General features: G+C 41.6%; 3 protein-coding genes across 3 annotated transcripts; all 3 read right to left on the bottom strand.

Moving 5' to 3' along the window:
• Nucleotides 1-164: 164 nt before the first annotated feature.
• Nucleotides 165-3,542, bottom strand: LOC131691665 (heat shock 70 kDa protein cognate 2). The gene is made up of 4 exons (XM_058978238.1): nucleotides 3,389-3,542; nucleotides 2,683-2,875; nucleotides 1,698-2,093; nucleotides 165-1,640 (listed from the first exon to the last, which is right to left on the bottom strand). Exons 2-4 carry the CDS (start codon nucleotides 2,854-2,856, stop codon nucleotides 309-311), a joined length of 1,902 nt encoding a protein of 633 aa, XP_058834221.1. The 5' UTR covers nucleotides 2,857-2,875; nucleotides 3,389-3,542; the 3' UTR covers nucleotides 165-308.
• A 459-nt stretch (nucleotides 3,543-4,001) lies between these two features.
• LOC131691690 (small lysine-rich protein 1) lies at nucleotides 4,002-4,623 on the bottom strand. Its single transcript, XM_058978271.1, has 2 exons — nucleotides 4,298-4,623; nucleotides 4,002-4,240 (listed from the first exon to the last, which is right to left on the bottom strand). The coding sequence occupies exons 1-2, from the start codon at nucleotides 4,541-4,543 to the stop codon at nucleotides 4,172-4,174; spliced, it is 315 nt and encodes a 104-aa protein (XP_058834254.1). The 5' UTR covers nucleotides 4,544-4,623; the 3' UTR covers nucleotides 4,002-4,171.
• A 7,129-nt stretch (nucleotides 4,624-11,752) lies between these two features.
• On the bottom strand, nucleotides 11,753-13,297 carry LOC131676497 (putative carbonic anhydrase 3). The gene is made up of 2 exons (XM_058955563.1): nucleotides 12,652-13,297; nucleotides 11,753-12,602 (listed from the first exon to the last, which is right to left on the bottom strand). Exons 1-2 carry the CDS (start codon nucleotides 12,917-12,919, stop codon nucleotides 11,929-11,931), a joined length of 942 nt encoding a protein of 313 aa, XP_058811546.1. The 5' UTR covers nucleotides 12,920-13,297; the 3' UTR covers nucleotides 11,753-11,928.
• Between the last annotated feature and the right edge of the window lie 796 nt (nucleotides 13,298-14,093).

Raw genomic sequence — 14,093 nt, 5'->3', positions numbered from 1 at the left:
GCAGTCAGAACGTTAGTGCACTCTTGACCGAAATGTGTGCTTGAGTACGGAGAACTGAATCGCAGCTGGTTTAGTACTGTCCCAGTAGGAAGCGATCGCAGGGATGAAGTTCAGCCTCGGTACGCATACATTCGCTTAGAATAAATCAAACACGCGATCGCTGGTCAGCCCGTTTATTCCGCAATAATATCCCATTATAAATGCATAAATAAAAAGCAAGTTCGAACCAAAAGCGGCAACAAATTTGTTAGTAGCTATGTCACATATAATTTTAAAAAATATTTAGGTTATGTCGGATTATGTGCTCTTTAGTCCACCTCCTCTACGGTCGGTCCTTTGCCCCCGGTAGTGCCTCCTTCTCCGCTACCCCCGGCCTGATGCATCTTGGCCATGATTGGGCCACAAACCCGCTGGCATTCCTTCAGATGATGCTCAAATTCGTCCTTCTCGGCCAGTGTGTTCGCATCCAGCCAGGCCATTTCCGTGCTACACTTGTCCTTAACGGTCTGCTTGTCGGCGTCCGTAAGCTTCCCGGCCGGTGCATCTTCCACTGCCTGCTTACAGTTAAAAATGTACCCCTCGAGCTGGTTCCGTGCGGTAACCTTCTCCTTCTGACGCTCATCTTCCTCGTGATACTTCTCCGCCTCGGAAAGCATCCGATCGATATCCGCCTTCGATAGGCGTCCCTTATCATTTTTGATAGTGATCTTTTCCGATTTTCCGGTACTGTTATCCTTTGCCGAAACGTTCAAAATTCCATCGGCGTTCAGATCGAAAGTCACCTCGATCTTCGGGACACCTCGTGGGGCCGGTGGAATTCCGGTCAGATTAAACGTTCCTAACAGATTATTATCCTTCGTCATAGCGCGCTCTCCTTCAAACACCTGGATCGAAACCGCGTTCTGATTATCGCTGTAGGTCGTAAAAGTCTGCTGCTGCTTACACGGGATCCTAGAGTTACGTTCGATAATCTTGGTCATAACTCCGCCGGCTGTTTCGATACCAAGCGAAAGCGGAGTTACATCGACAAGCAGAACGTCCTGAATCTGGGAGCTTCCGTCACCGCTGAGAATTGCTGCTTGTACCGCTGCTCCGTAGGCGACCGCCTCGTCCGGATTGATCGATAAGTTCAATGCTTTACCACAGAAGAAGTCCTGCAGCATCTTTTGAATTTTTGGGATTCGAATAGAACCGCCAACCAGAACAACATCATGGATGGATGCTTTATCGAGCTTTGCATCTCCAAGAGCCCGCTCAACCGGAGCAAGAGTCGAGCGGAACAAATCCATGCACAGTTCTTCGAAGCGAGCTCGCGTGATCTTCGAATAGTAGTCGATACCCTCATGTAGGGCATCAATCTCCAACGAAGCCTCAGTGCTGGACGACAAAGTTCGCTTTGCACGTTCGCAGGCGGTACGAAGTCTGCGCAGGGCACGAATATTTCCACTCATATCCTTCTTGTGCTTACGCTTGAACTCCTCCGCAAAGTGGTTGACCAGACGGTTGTCAAAGTCCTCCCCACCTAGGTGAGTATCGCCAGCGGTTGATTTCACCTCGAACAGTGATCCTTCGTCTATAGTAAGAATCGATACGTCGAAGGTTCCACCTCCGAGATCGAAGATCAGTACGTTCTTTTCGCCCTGAAATTAATCAAATTTTATTACAATTGCGGATAAACGAAAAAAGAATCAATCAACCTTCAAATTCTTATCCAACCCGTATGCCAAAGCAGCAGCCGTCGGTTCGTTGATTATTCTCATCACATTCAAACCGGCGATCGCTCCGGCATCCTTGGTAGCCTGCCGTTGCGAGTCGTTGAAGTAGGCTGGAACGGTAATAACCGCATCGGTCACCTTTCCACCCAGATAGACTTCGGCAACCTCACGCATCTTGGTCAGAACCATCGAACTAACCTCCTCCGGGGCGAACCGTTTCGTTTCGCCCTTGAATTCGACCTGGATCTTCGGCTTGCCGCAGTCATTGACCACCGTAAATGGCCAGTGCTTCATGTCATCCTGGATTTTCGAATCATCGTAGCGACGACCGATCAGCCGTTTGGCATCAAACACCGTGTTTTTCGGATTCATTGCCACCTGCAGGGTGGTAAGAAAAATACGTTATTTTTAGGAACTTGAGCGGGAGAATGCGTGCGAAATGTGTTGTGACGAGAAAAGTGGAAAATTGGGAAAATATTTATAGCGTAGATGTCCGGTTTTATTGAGGGTGCCAGTTGACACGTGACAAGCGAACATGCTGTTTTATATAGCATGACATACACTTCAAGGATGCTGGAAACAAAGTAGACCATGGATTGGCGAGAATTTGTTTGTTCGATTAACTTGATTTGGGAACACATGTTTCTTTTCGCCTGTCGTGCGGCTTACCGCGCTTGTAGCCGCAGTAGGCCTTTTAAGGTGAGACAATTGATTTCCATGTGAAAAAGCTGTGCGTCCAGCTATAAACAAGTTGTCAAAGCTACTTTTGTACATGCGCAAGATCATGGCTCGATCCCAAATCGGTAACCGTCTCTCAACGGGGGGATAGCGAATTAAACATATTCAGTGTTAACGATTTACGAATTGCTTCTGTCCGATTCGATTAGAGCGATAAGCATGCGGCAAATTCATGAATTGCAAATTTGTTCCAGCTTAGCTGGCAACTCCTAGTTTGGGGGTGACTCACCTGATTCTTGGCGGCATCGCCGATCAGCCGCTCGGTGTCGTTGAAGGCGACGTACGAAGGAGTGGTCCGATTGCCCTGATCGTTGGCAATAATTTCCACCTTACCATGCTGCCAGACTCCGACACAGCTGTAGGTCGTTCCAAGATCGATTCCAATAGCGGGTGTTTTGCCCATTTTAACACCACTCTGCAGCCTGTTTGAAGTGGATCAGAAGTACGATCATTTATGCGACAATAATTGTAATGAGGATTGTAACGGGATTATCTAAAAATAACCAGCCACGGTATGCATTCTCCAGGCATAAATAGAATGATAAATCTTTCCAAAATTTTCTCCCACGCGTGAGGAAACCACCACGAAGTGGTATTCGGTCGCTTGCGTCAAAACTTTTCCATCTATTTTTAATACGCCGACTCTGACCACCCTCTAGGTAGAACGAGATCTTTCTAGAGCAGATGAATAATGCAACATAAGATCATCTAATCTAATCGAAATTACAGATTCCCACAATTAGTCCATATTATTTGTCAACCATAGAGACATGTCCTTTTCGGGGAGCAGTCAATTAACATTTAATTACCCGCCTGCCTACTTGGATCACTTCACGAAATCGTATCGATCGCGGCCACTGATCGGTAATTGAACTGAATAACTTCAGGTGCGTGGTACTTAATTTTTGCTTCACTCTTCTTGGTTTGCACTTTACCTGGAAGGAAGTTGTCCGGTGGAAGATGATGGGGGTGGTGAGACTCGAACAATCCAATGACAACGACGACGACGACGATGGTGATCTTCACGATGCAACAGTGAGAAACTGAGTGCGACGACGGCGTCGCGATCGTGCCGTTTTTAAAGATTTTCTCTCGATTTGCGCGTAAGTTTTTGTTATTCTTTAAGTGTGGGATGCGTGTAGTATTTTAGAGAAGTTTCTCGGCTTACGGTGAGAGCCGCCGGTTGTGATCGATTGTATGGTCACACATCCTGTGGGAACCAAGGTAGTACCTTTGGAATTGCTGTTATAATTGATAGGGATAAGAACAATCAAAACCTACAACATTGTATCGTCGGTCTCAATCGAATGAGGTGCCTAAATATTTCGGTATTATTGCAACGCAACCAAACAATGAATCAATTTTCAATTAGCAGATTTTTGAAGTTAGATCGCTTTCAATTAAACTAATTGAAAAATCATCTCCGAGAAAGGTTGTTTTTTGTGATTTAATGTGTTGCTTCCCAAACTATTCCGAACTCGCATCACGTATCAACACATTACAGACAGCTCATAGCTCTATATCACGTTTATTGCCTATTTTGCTTTACACTGTTTTCTATACAAATCGTTTTCTATTCCACAAACCACGCTGCGACCTTGATCGTACTCAACATCACTCACTCGACACATCAACAACTAAACGCCTTCAGGTAGGCTAAGTAGTAGGCATCACAGCGAAGAAAACTGTCCGAACGCATTTTCGAACAGTTAATTTCTTTACTTTTTGCCCTTCTTTTTCTTTTTCTGACCATCTGGCCAGGCAAAGCCACGCGACTTTAACACGTCCTGCAAATGGAACTTCGTTATAGAGCGGAAAATCACTTTATCGCCAGCAACCCGTACCTGAATGTTGTGACACACGTAGTACGCATTTTCCATGGCGGCCTCGCTGAACAGATCACCCTGGAACTTGGAAGATTTTCCTCCTTTTCCTTTACCTTTCTTTCCCCTGCCTTTCTTCGGTTTCACTTCCGCTTCTTCTTCGTCGGCTTCATCGTCCTCACCACCACCGCCACTAGCTCCAGAGCTCTTATCAGCGGGATCTTTGCCCCCTTTTCCAGTCGCTTTCTTTTTGCCTTTACCGGGCATTTTAACAGTGGCTTTACTGGGAAAAATTTGAAAATTTGTTTTGCTCGATAGGCGAGTATCGATGTAACAATCGGGTTGGGTCTGGTTGAACAGTGGAAGTGTGTCCCTTGGCTTGTGTAATTAACTATAGGTTGATGGTTGCTAAGGAAACATATTCAGCTTTTTGTTTATATGCTTGTTCTGTTTCGGGTTAGCGAAACACCTAACGTTTGTTGTGTGAAATGTGATGTTCTTAGGGTTACCACCTCTGGTAAGGCTTTCACCCGGAGATTTTAAGAGAAGTATGAGTAAACGCTGAATCCTAACAGAAATTTGAATCAACGCAATCGCTTGACATTTCAGAGTATTTTAAACGATTTTTATTACCTACTGAATTGAACAAAAATAAGTTTATTTGAATCCCTTTGTAACTCGTCAGGTTATCAATTTAGCACTGGTTAGAAAATTACCAAATTGACTCATCTTGACCGTTGAGTGCTTTATTTTGTTAAAGTATAATGTGCCCTTCTTGTCTGTATCGTTCACAGCTGTAGATTGTTCGCGTTTCGAACAATTTAGTCGGTTTAGATAAGTGTAAAATTTAGCTGCCGCAGCTAACCGTGAAGAATCCAAAAGCACCAGCCACTCTCGCTGTGGAGGATGAGTCAAAGGAGCATTGCTCACCTCCAAACCAGCGTAGGAAGCACACTATGGTGTTTTCCGCAATTCTTAGCGGAGTGCAAAGAATCCGGATATTCGCCACCACAGCTCTCCCCTTTTGGAAAACAGATGCTACAGGAGCAGTCAGCGAGAACACGGGAAGAACTCGTCAGAAATCCAGTACTTTAAAAGTAAAAATTATCCGTTGTTTCACCAGGCCCGGAGAAATTGGTGTAAAACCCGGAGGCCCAGAGATCGCCTTCGAAAACCGGAGTCTCTGGGTGAAATCCGGACCCTATATTTTGCTATACGGCTCCGGGAATATTTGGTGAACTCTGTATCGCTGGAAGATTTGTGAATACAGTATTGACTCGTTTTTTTAATGCGACCATATGACTTCCAAATTTTATGAACCACCCGATTTGTTTTACTTCTTATACAATCGAATAATATAATATAATACATTTTGGGATGAAAATTCAGCAAATGGTTTCAACGATGTGACAGATTCTTTTTTCTGCAAATTCTCCAACTTAATTGTTAAATTGACAGCACAATAATCGACTTTTCGGTAATCCAGCCCAGATTACCGAAAATTCGGTCTCTGTGCTGTCATTTTGACAACTCAATTGCTAAATTTTCAGAATTCAAAGAATCTGTCAAATGGTTCAAATTAAATTGCTGAGTTTTCAGCATTTTCATTTGCTGACTTTTCAATCCAAAATTATATTTTCATTATGTAATTTCTTTTCAATAAGCAAGTTTGTGTCATATTTTCAGCCTTTTTTTATCAAAAAGTGTGCCATTTCGCGGGAAATCAAAATATCGAAAAAATCCGATCCGATTTCCAACCGAGGGCCGTGTGTCAAATACTATTCGATTCAGTTCGTCAAGATCGCAAAATGTCTGTGTGTGTCAAATAATGTCACTTAATCAGTTATGGAATTTGCGCTTCGAATTCGTCTTATCACAGTCGGACACTAACCGTGTCCCGCAAGAAAAAGAAGTTCGTTGTAAGCATTTTCAAAAATGGAGTAAAGAAAAAAAACATGTTTTTCAGAGATTCCTGACAAATTTATATCTCGCTTTTTTTAGCAAATTAATAAGAAAATGTTGATGAAGATTGCTATTTCGAACCATCAAAGACAAAGGTCACCATACTCAGTGTGCTTTCTGCTTCTGCCCGAGTCAGTGCAAAGCGAACGACAAAAACAGCATCGTTTCATATAGTGTCTCTTGTCGGGAGAACAAAAGAAACTGCTGCTTTTATTCATACCATGTTAATCGGTCGAGATGAGTGAGTTTCAGAAGCAAGAAGTGATGTTACGGCCAAATATGGAGGTTACTGACTTCCGGCATAAGACTGAACATTCCTGATATGAATCATTTGCTGAAAGTGAAAATGGAGGTTAGGTTTACAGAGGCCAGAGTTCTATCAGGTATTCAGTGCTGATATTGAAAAAATTGGTCCAGGTGAGACCAGGCAACTATAATCAAAATTCTCATACAGGGTGTTTGGTTCATGGTTAAGAACCTCTCGAGGGATGATTGACTGTCTTATTTGGAGAAAAAAATCGTTCTACACATACCATCAAATTTCAACCGTTACTAAGTTATTGAACTTTATGAGTTAAACACTTAGTTGTCTTAAAATAGCTCTAACTCAAAAAGTACACTTTGTATTTCAAATCTTTTAGATCCATTGAATAGGTGAAAAAAAATCCCATTGAATGATGTCCTAAAATGTTTCAGCCAATGAGGTAAAGTAACCTTTTCACAGTAATTTACTTAAAATTTAACAATTTCGATCGATTTTTTGTTCATTTTGCGAAAATCTTTATAGTTAACATCACCATGTTAATAATAGAGATTGTTTGTCTTTAAGAGCAGCATAATTTATTCTTTGACATGATACACTTATCTTTTCTTGTTTTCATGTGTTTGAGTTATTGAACTTTGATATTTTTATCTCATTTCCACTAATACTAGCTCTTATTTTAAAACTATGGCACTTATTGTACCTTTTCTTATTTTTATTCGAAAGCTAGAAAATTTTTGCAGAGAAATATGTATTAATACCTTTCAGTTAAGTGTTTTTAGTATTCTTTTTGAAGTAAATTAGTTTAAAGTTTTTTTTATTTTGACCATTTTCGTTAATTTACTTAAAAAAGTAAATCTAGAGAAAATTTTCAATAGGACGTAAGTAACAATGAGAGATTCTCCTTGAGGTCTTTCTCTTCTCTTCATTACTCGGCCATTTCAACATTTACTACTCTACTCTTTGCATAATATTGTAGTAAAAACCGTCGGATTTCGATATGTACTGGAAAATTAGTACAAAGTGTTGTAATGACGTCGTAATAAACGAAAGAGAAAGTAAACAAAGAGAGACTCTCAATGTTACTTACGTCCTATTGAAATTTTTTTCTAGAAATAATAAACATCACCATTATTATCATCGAAATAATGCATCTCACCAAGTTCTACAATTTGACTCCATTCAATTATCTCTTTTAGTTTCGAAGAAAAATCATTTTTATTACCTCGCTTCATATGCAAAAACAACGATATCGAACCCACTTCAATTGTGGTGAGGTCATGCTGTCTTAACTATTAAATTGCAGCGAAATGAAAAGCGATAGGGATAAAGTGTCAAACAACAAGTTATAGAGAATGTTAAGGGACACCAAATGAACAATTTTAAGGAAAAATTTAGTTGAATAATAATAAGAATAATTACAAAACTCTCTAAAAAGCGCCAATTTTGAGTTATTTTACTATCAAAAGCCATTCAGTACACTTAACTAAGGGATATTTGTACATAAATCGAAAGAAAATTTTCTCAGCTTTCCAATGAAGACTTGGAAATAACGATATGAAGCATATTTTTTAGATTAGAGTCTTTTAAACACTTGCAAGTCGATTACAGGAAATGTTGTGTAATGAAATTACAAAGAAACGAGAAGAGATAGGAATATGATGAATTCTTTACAAAGGACACGTCTAGGACCTACTTCCCGGTATTTCAAATGAAGGCTTTGTGGTGAGAATGTAGGTGGACCGACCGATTTCCTGCTACCTGGCTCTACAATACAAAATATAATGCTATAGTTCCCTCACACCGAGAATTCTTCGCTCATCCACAATCTCCAATACCATTACCTGAACCACGAACAATTTCCAAATTTGTGGTAGCTGTTAAGGTAATAATGACAACGTCAAAAGCTGCATCAAGTACCTCAAAATCAACAGCCAGCGCCAAGAGTGAGGTAGTTCACACTCGTGACCCGCAAGAAACACTTATGTGTTTGCGAACATAAAGGCAGCAACAACGACGATGATACGGAAGTGTACCAGATTGAAATGAATGACTATCGAGATCTGACAGATAACCATTAAAACTAGTATCATTATTTTTATTGATTACATCATGGAAATATATAAAAGACATACGGCACCGCTTAGCTACCGCATTGAACCGAGTCAAATAAACGAATAATATAATAAATAAAATAGACGTTTAATAGAAGACTGAGCATTAAAATTCTCCCAAAATGAACATTTTAACACGGGGCATTAAACGGCGAGATAATATTAGTTCTCATAAGTTTCCTATCTCATGCCTCCTCGCAAGTCTATGCCTATTGATGAAATTTAGTCCTTGGACCGGCGGCGACGGGGTGCTATTAGCCTTCTGCCGATAGTAGCAGAATGAGAGGGTACGGACGAATTTAGGCGTGAAAACACTACCGTAAAAATTTGTTTGCATTACTGTAATCAGTCGGTGGTTTTCAACCCAATAAAAATATTGTAAAAAAGAAATAACGAAATCTGTTTAAATACTCTTGCAATAAATAGTGATCCGGTCAATTACGCAGCGAAGATTAGCTTTTCTAGGCAATACTCCCACGGGCGGTTGTTTGGAGCTCAAATTGCCTTTGTTTACAGCAAATAGGATACTCTCAGTAGTCGGCTACCCAGAGTTTTTGAAAAAGCTCAAAAACTATACAAGATCTTTTCATTTTCATGTACTAGAAAAATAACCGAACAACTACATAATAAACTATGTTTTACAGGTCGAATCGCTTGCTTGGAGCGAATCCTAGACCTTATAACCCATCCAAACCACCCAGAAGTTTGATGAATCGTCGCCCTACCCTTAAGCAGGTGAAGCATCAACACTTCAGGTCTACCTTATCCTTTAGCTTTCCCAGAAACGATGGAGATGGGGACGGCCGGCAATGGTGGCTATCATGCTGTTGAGGTTTTAATATGGGCTGGATTTGTATGAATTTCTATTAACCATTTCCTAAGCAACTCTTATTAGATAAACAGCAGTCAAACATGATAAAGTCAGTCGCTCAATCACTGAAAACATCTTCCTGAGTGCATGGAAAGAAGCGGCTATAATTCCAATTCATAGGGCTGGAGACATCTATAATGTTGAAAATTACAGAGGGATCGGTCTTTTGATCAATTTGGTTAAAGTCCTCGAAAAATTTGTTTACAATGAGATACGCTTCTGCTTCTCGCAGCAGCGGATTTGTAAAGCAACGTTCTATCACTTCAAATTTGATGATGTAGTCCCCCTGTTGAGAAACGTCAACAAGCCGACGAAATATATTATTACTTCTCTAAAGCGTTCGATAAAGTACCTCATAACATTGCTTTTCTGAAACTGCTAAGACCAGGATTTCCTCCGTGGTTAACTGGATGGTTGTGATTTTATCTGTGTAGTCGATGTACTTTCGTTAGAATCGGAAGGAAGTCACCTAGGGCCGTAAAGTTTCATTTTATTCATAAAAGATCTTTGCACTCGTATCAAATCTGGAAAAATGTTCTTCGGAAGATATAAAAATACCGGTAAATACATTACATAACGTTGCATACCACTACATCCCATTCATTACATACTGTTAGATACCAATAAGCAAAGTACGCTGTGCTACTTAGAATTACTTTCCTTACCCCAGTTATATGACAGCCAGTACAAGCTCTTTGTTTACTGTGGCTGAGCAACTGTTCGCAGATTTTCTAACGAAACATAACGAACAGATGATTGGCAATAGCAAGTATCATCCCAGTCGAACTGAGGCTCTGAATAGCTCGAAATACATATTCGAATTTATAAATAAAAATTAAAGCAACAAGTAGATTAAGATATCTGACGTTTAAAATACGCACACTGAAATCTCACATTTTTATACTACCCTTAAGCCCAAAAGCACTTTGTTTGCCTCCCAATTTATGATCCGACTGGGTAACAATTTTGCACTGGGTGGAAATATATCCTTTTTTGTGTATACACTCCGTAGAGTGTATGTATTTGTTTACACAACATTATGGTCACCGCTGCTCTGTACCGTTCACATTTAGATGTAAATTTTGGTGCATTTTCGCGTTTGTGAACGGTTATGTGCGTGCATATAGGTGTAGAAAATTTTGTTAGACATTTGTGTACACGTAACATAGGATTTAGTTAGGTTACCGCTCTCCTCTTGCTGTGAAATGGGTGCTGATTATGCAGCGCATCGGCAATGACAGCTATGCGGCCATGCGGTTGGTGATTTCGTTTTGGTCTTGAGGAAGGCAGCCATCGTAAAAATGATAGAAAGCGACGAACCACGGTAGTGATCAGACGATCAGTACATTCTTGCTTTTTCTCGGGACAGAATCCCGCCACCGTTTCGAAAAGTTTAGTGCGCGTGTGCGATGGTTAATTGCTCCAATTCTGGCACAATTCCCCTGGCTAACTACAAAGGACCCGGTGATACCATGCCACCCTCACTGTGGACGATCAGCCGAACGAGCATCTCCTCCACAGTTAATCGCAAAGGAGGTCGAAGCAGGTAGGTCAGCGGATCCACCTGAGGTAGTTTACTGCTGTATCTACCTGGGTCATTCGCGGGGACTGAGTGGATCCGGCGATTAGTCGCTAGGGAGGCTCCGACAAAAGAGCTTTGCTCACCTCCCTAGTTGATCGAAAAGGACCCGCTGCAATAGCAGCCAAAGAAAATCGGGAGAACCCGGCCGTTGTAGTCCCGACAGGTCGGAGGAAACTGCCTGCCTTTTGCGCCCTGCAGTAGCAGGTCATCACCAGCAGCAGTGGAGAGAGTTGGTTGGAGGACAATAAACACGGTAAAATTTAGTTTGTTTTTCCCTTTTTGTTTGTTTACATACGAAAATCCGAAATTATTGTAAAGACCACCCTGATAAAAGGGTCTGCCGGGCTAATAAGAACCCGAGTAGTGGCCAAACCGCTACTTATAAATTCAAACGTCAAAATGGTACAACACCAACGCAGCTGGACAAGTCTACACGCTAAATCTTGCGTGAACTAAACTAGTTTGTTCAGTGTGATGTCTCAATTTTGCGTCCAGCTAGTGGCAATCTTGGTGCTAGTTTACATTTGTTATCTAACTAGTACCAAGATTGTTCTAAACTAAAAAACGCTTAAAAACTAGCTTTAATCGAATACAAATTGAAAGCTTCAAGCTAAATCCAACGACTGTGTTAACAATTTTATGGACCTTTCTGACCATTCGAAAATAATACTGTCGTGCCGCAACACTCCAATCTGGTAATTGCTCATTTATTGTTTTGTTTTATTACAATTACCTCCGAGATTGCGTCAAACCATCGGTGCTTATTGGGGTGTGCTTGCAGACTGCAGACGATGCCAGGATGACGGAGGAACTATTTACGCTACCTAAATCTACTTTGAAGAAATCAAATCTATACTCTAACTACCACCCGAATCGGGCTATCACAATGATCAGAGCAGCACCGATTACCGTTACTACGGGTAGGACCACAGCAGCTGTCAGCCGTGACGTTCCACTATCAACGGCCGTATCCGTATCTGAAACTAGTACCAGCACGCGGGCGTTCAGCGGTTGCACGGGTCGGTAGTTCAACACCAGCTCCTTATCGTCCAGATCGTGGACGGTCTTGAAGTCTTCGAGTTGGGCAAGCGAAAGAGGTAGCGATTCGGGAAACACCGTCCACACGACCGATTCGGCGCATACCGGTGTCGTTAGGGATCCTTCGTAGCGGAAGTAAAACGTATGGTTCCTGGGTAGCAGCTCGTCTAGACTGAATTCGTCGCTTATCGAAATTTGCTCGTCAATTTTAGATTTTACTGGCTCGGTTGAGTTTAAAATTGTACCGAGAGCTGAATTGGAGTGTTCATTCACGTGGAAGAGTACGGCAAAAACAGCGATTCCTGCTTTCGTGGTGGCAGCTTCGGCGATCGATGCGAACTTTGAGTGATGATGGACTAGGTGCAGTTCAAGAGCGTAGCGTGTGCCGTCTATCGTATGCTCCGAATTCCAGTGAAAGTGTAGCTGCTCGAGAATGTATTTGCTGCGTAGACCTCCTCCGTAGATGCTCGTCGATGTGTCGGCTAGGTTGATTTGAACTGGAATACGAAACGGTTAACTTTAACTTTCAACTATTCGTTAACTCACTTGTGTGGCCGGTGTTTACTAGCGAAGCGTTCACTAATGGTTTGTCATAGTTTTGGAAGATCAATTCCGGATAGGTTCCTTTGACGGCAGCCTTGTAGGTGATATCGATCGGGGATTGCCTGCGGCCAAAGTCGCAGTTTCCGCCCCAATTTTCCGGCTCTCCGATACTTCCATCCGGTCCCGGGGTAGGATAACGCCAGGAATCGCCAGCTAGCGCCACCCCAAGAAATACTAGCACCGGTAGGACAACAACGATACCGTTGAACATAATCAATCATCCAGTACAACCCGTACTCGAAGGGTGGAACTTTCTTCAGCGCGGGGCTCCGTTCGGTTTGAAATCGATATGTCTCTGGTTTAGTTCGGGTGCCAAATAGGTATTGGACTTAAGCCTGTATTGGGCCTTTGATTTTTATTGACGCAGTTCTTGGCCGCCTCTGTAATCCATCATAATTAAACTGTTCGCTTGTACCGGGATTACATTTGTCATTGATAAGCGAGCTGGCATTCGCTTGAAGATACTCCTGAAGAGTCCGGGAGTGAGTATACCGGTGCACGTGACTTCGATGGGACGCGGGTTGGATTTCGATTAGCGTGCTTAATTTATTGCCTTCTTGTTCGACAAGTATTTGAATTTGTTGCAATACCGACGGAGACTGATTGAGCTGCGATCCTGTGTCAACATTTTTTATACACGCTGGGTGAATTACAGTAAGTAGCTATCACATCACATGTCACTTCTCGCATTTGTTCGATAATTGGGAGGAATATTCGCCATGTACTATTTATATGTATTATCTTGTTTTTGTTTTAGGTTAAGATAAAACGAAGATTGCCACGTCGAAACTTCCTGAGACAAGGCGCGGGTTGCTTTGATTGATTGGTATACTTTGAATGGGGGTTTTAAGTGAGAGGTTTCAATGAAAAACATCGAATCTGTATTTACCAACACTGGTAGTAAGGGACAAAAACAACTTACGCTGTCAATTCGTTATGGTGAACTATCAGGTAGTTCAATTGTACAGAGAAATATTTGTTTCACTTCACGTTTCTAGATGGTAATACCGACAGAGTACTACTTTTGTTGATATTTAAGACATGAGATAATTCAGTTATGATTTTTAACGACATAGACTAACTGCGTTTGAGAAATCTAATCAAATGGTGATTCTTTGTTTTGAATTCGACGAAACTGTAGTAATCAAAGAATTGACACGTGAGGAAGTTGAACAAAGAGGCACATTCGTGAGATAGATAAGTATTTATTGTATTGTCAATCACAGTAGGCGCCGTTTGGTCGACAGATTCAAAGTACAACATGTGAAGCTGGTCGCCTGCTGTGATATGTTTCTCGATTCAATTGAGTTGTGCGAAGGGTATTGAAACAGTTGTAATCTTAAATTCCGTGATTAGTTTTGTCTTTTTGCGTACGGTTGACATTT

This window comes from Topomyia yanbarensis, chromosome 1, assembly GCF_030247195.1.
Source record: "Topomyia yanbarensis strain Yona2022 chromosome 1, ASM3024719v1, whole genome shotgun sequence".
Lineage (NCBI taxonomy): Eukaryota > Metazoa > Arthropoda > Insecta > Diptera > Culicidae > Topomyia > Topomyia yanbarensis.
Note: the sequence above shows the minus strand (reverse complement) of the source record. Positions and strands in the feature narration are given on the sequence as shown.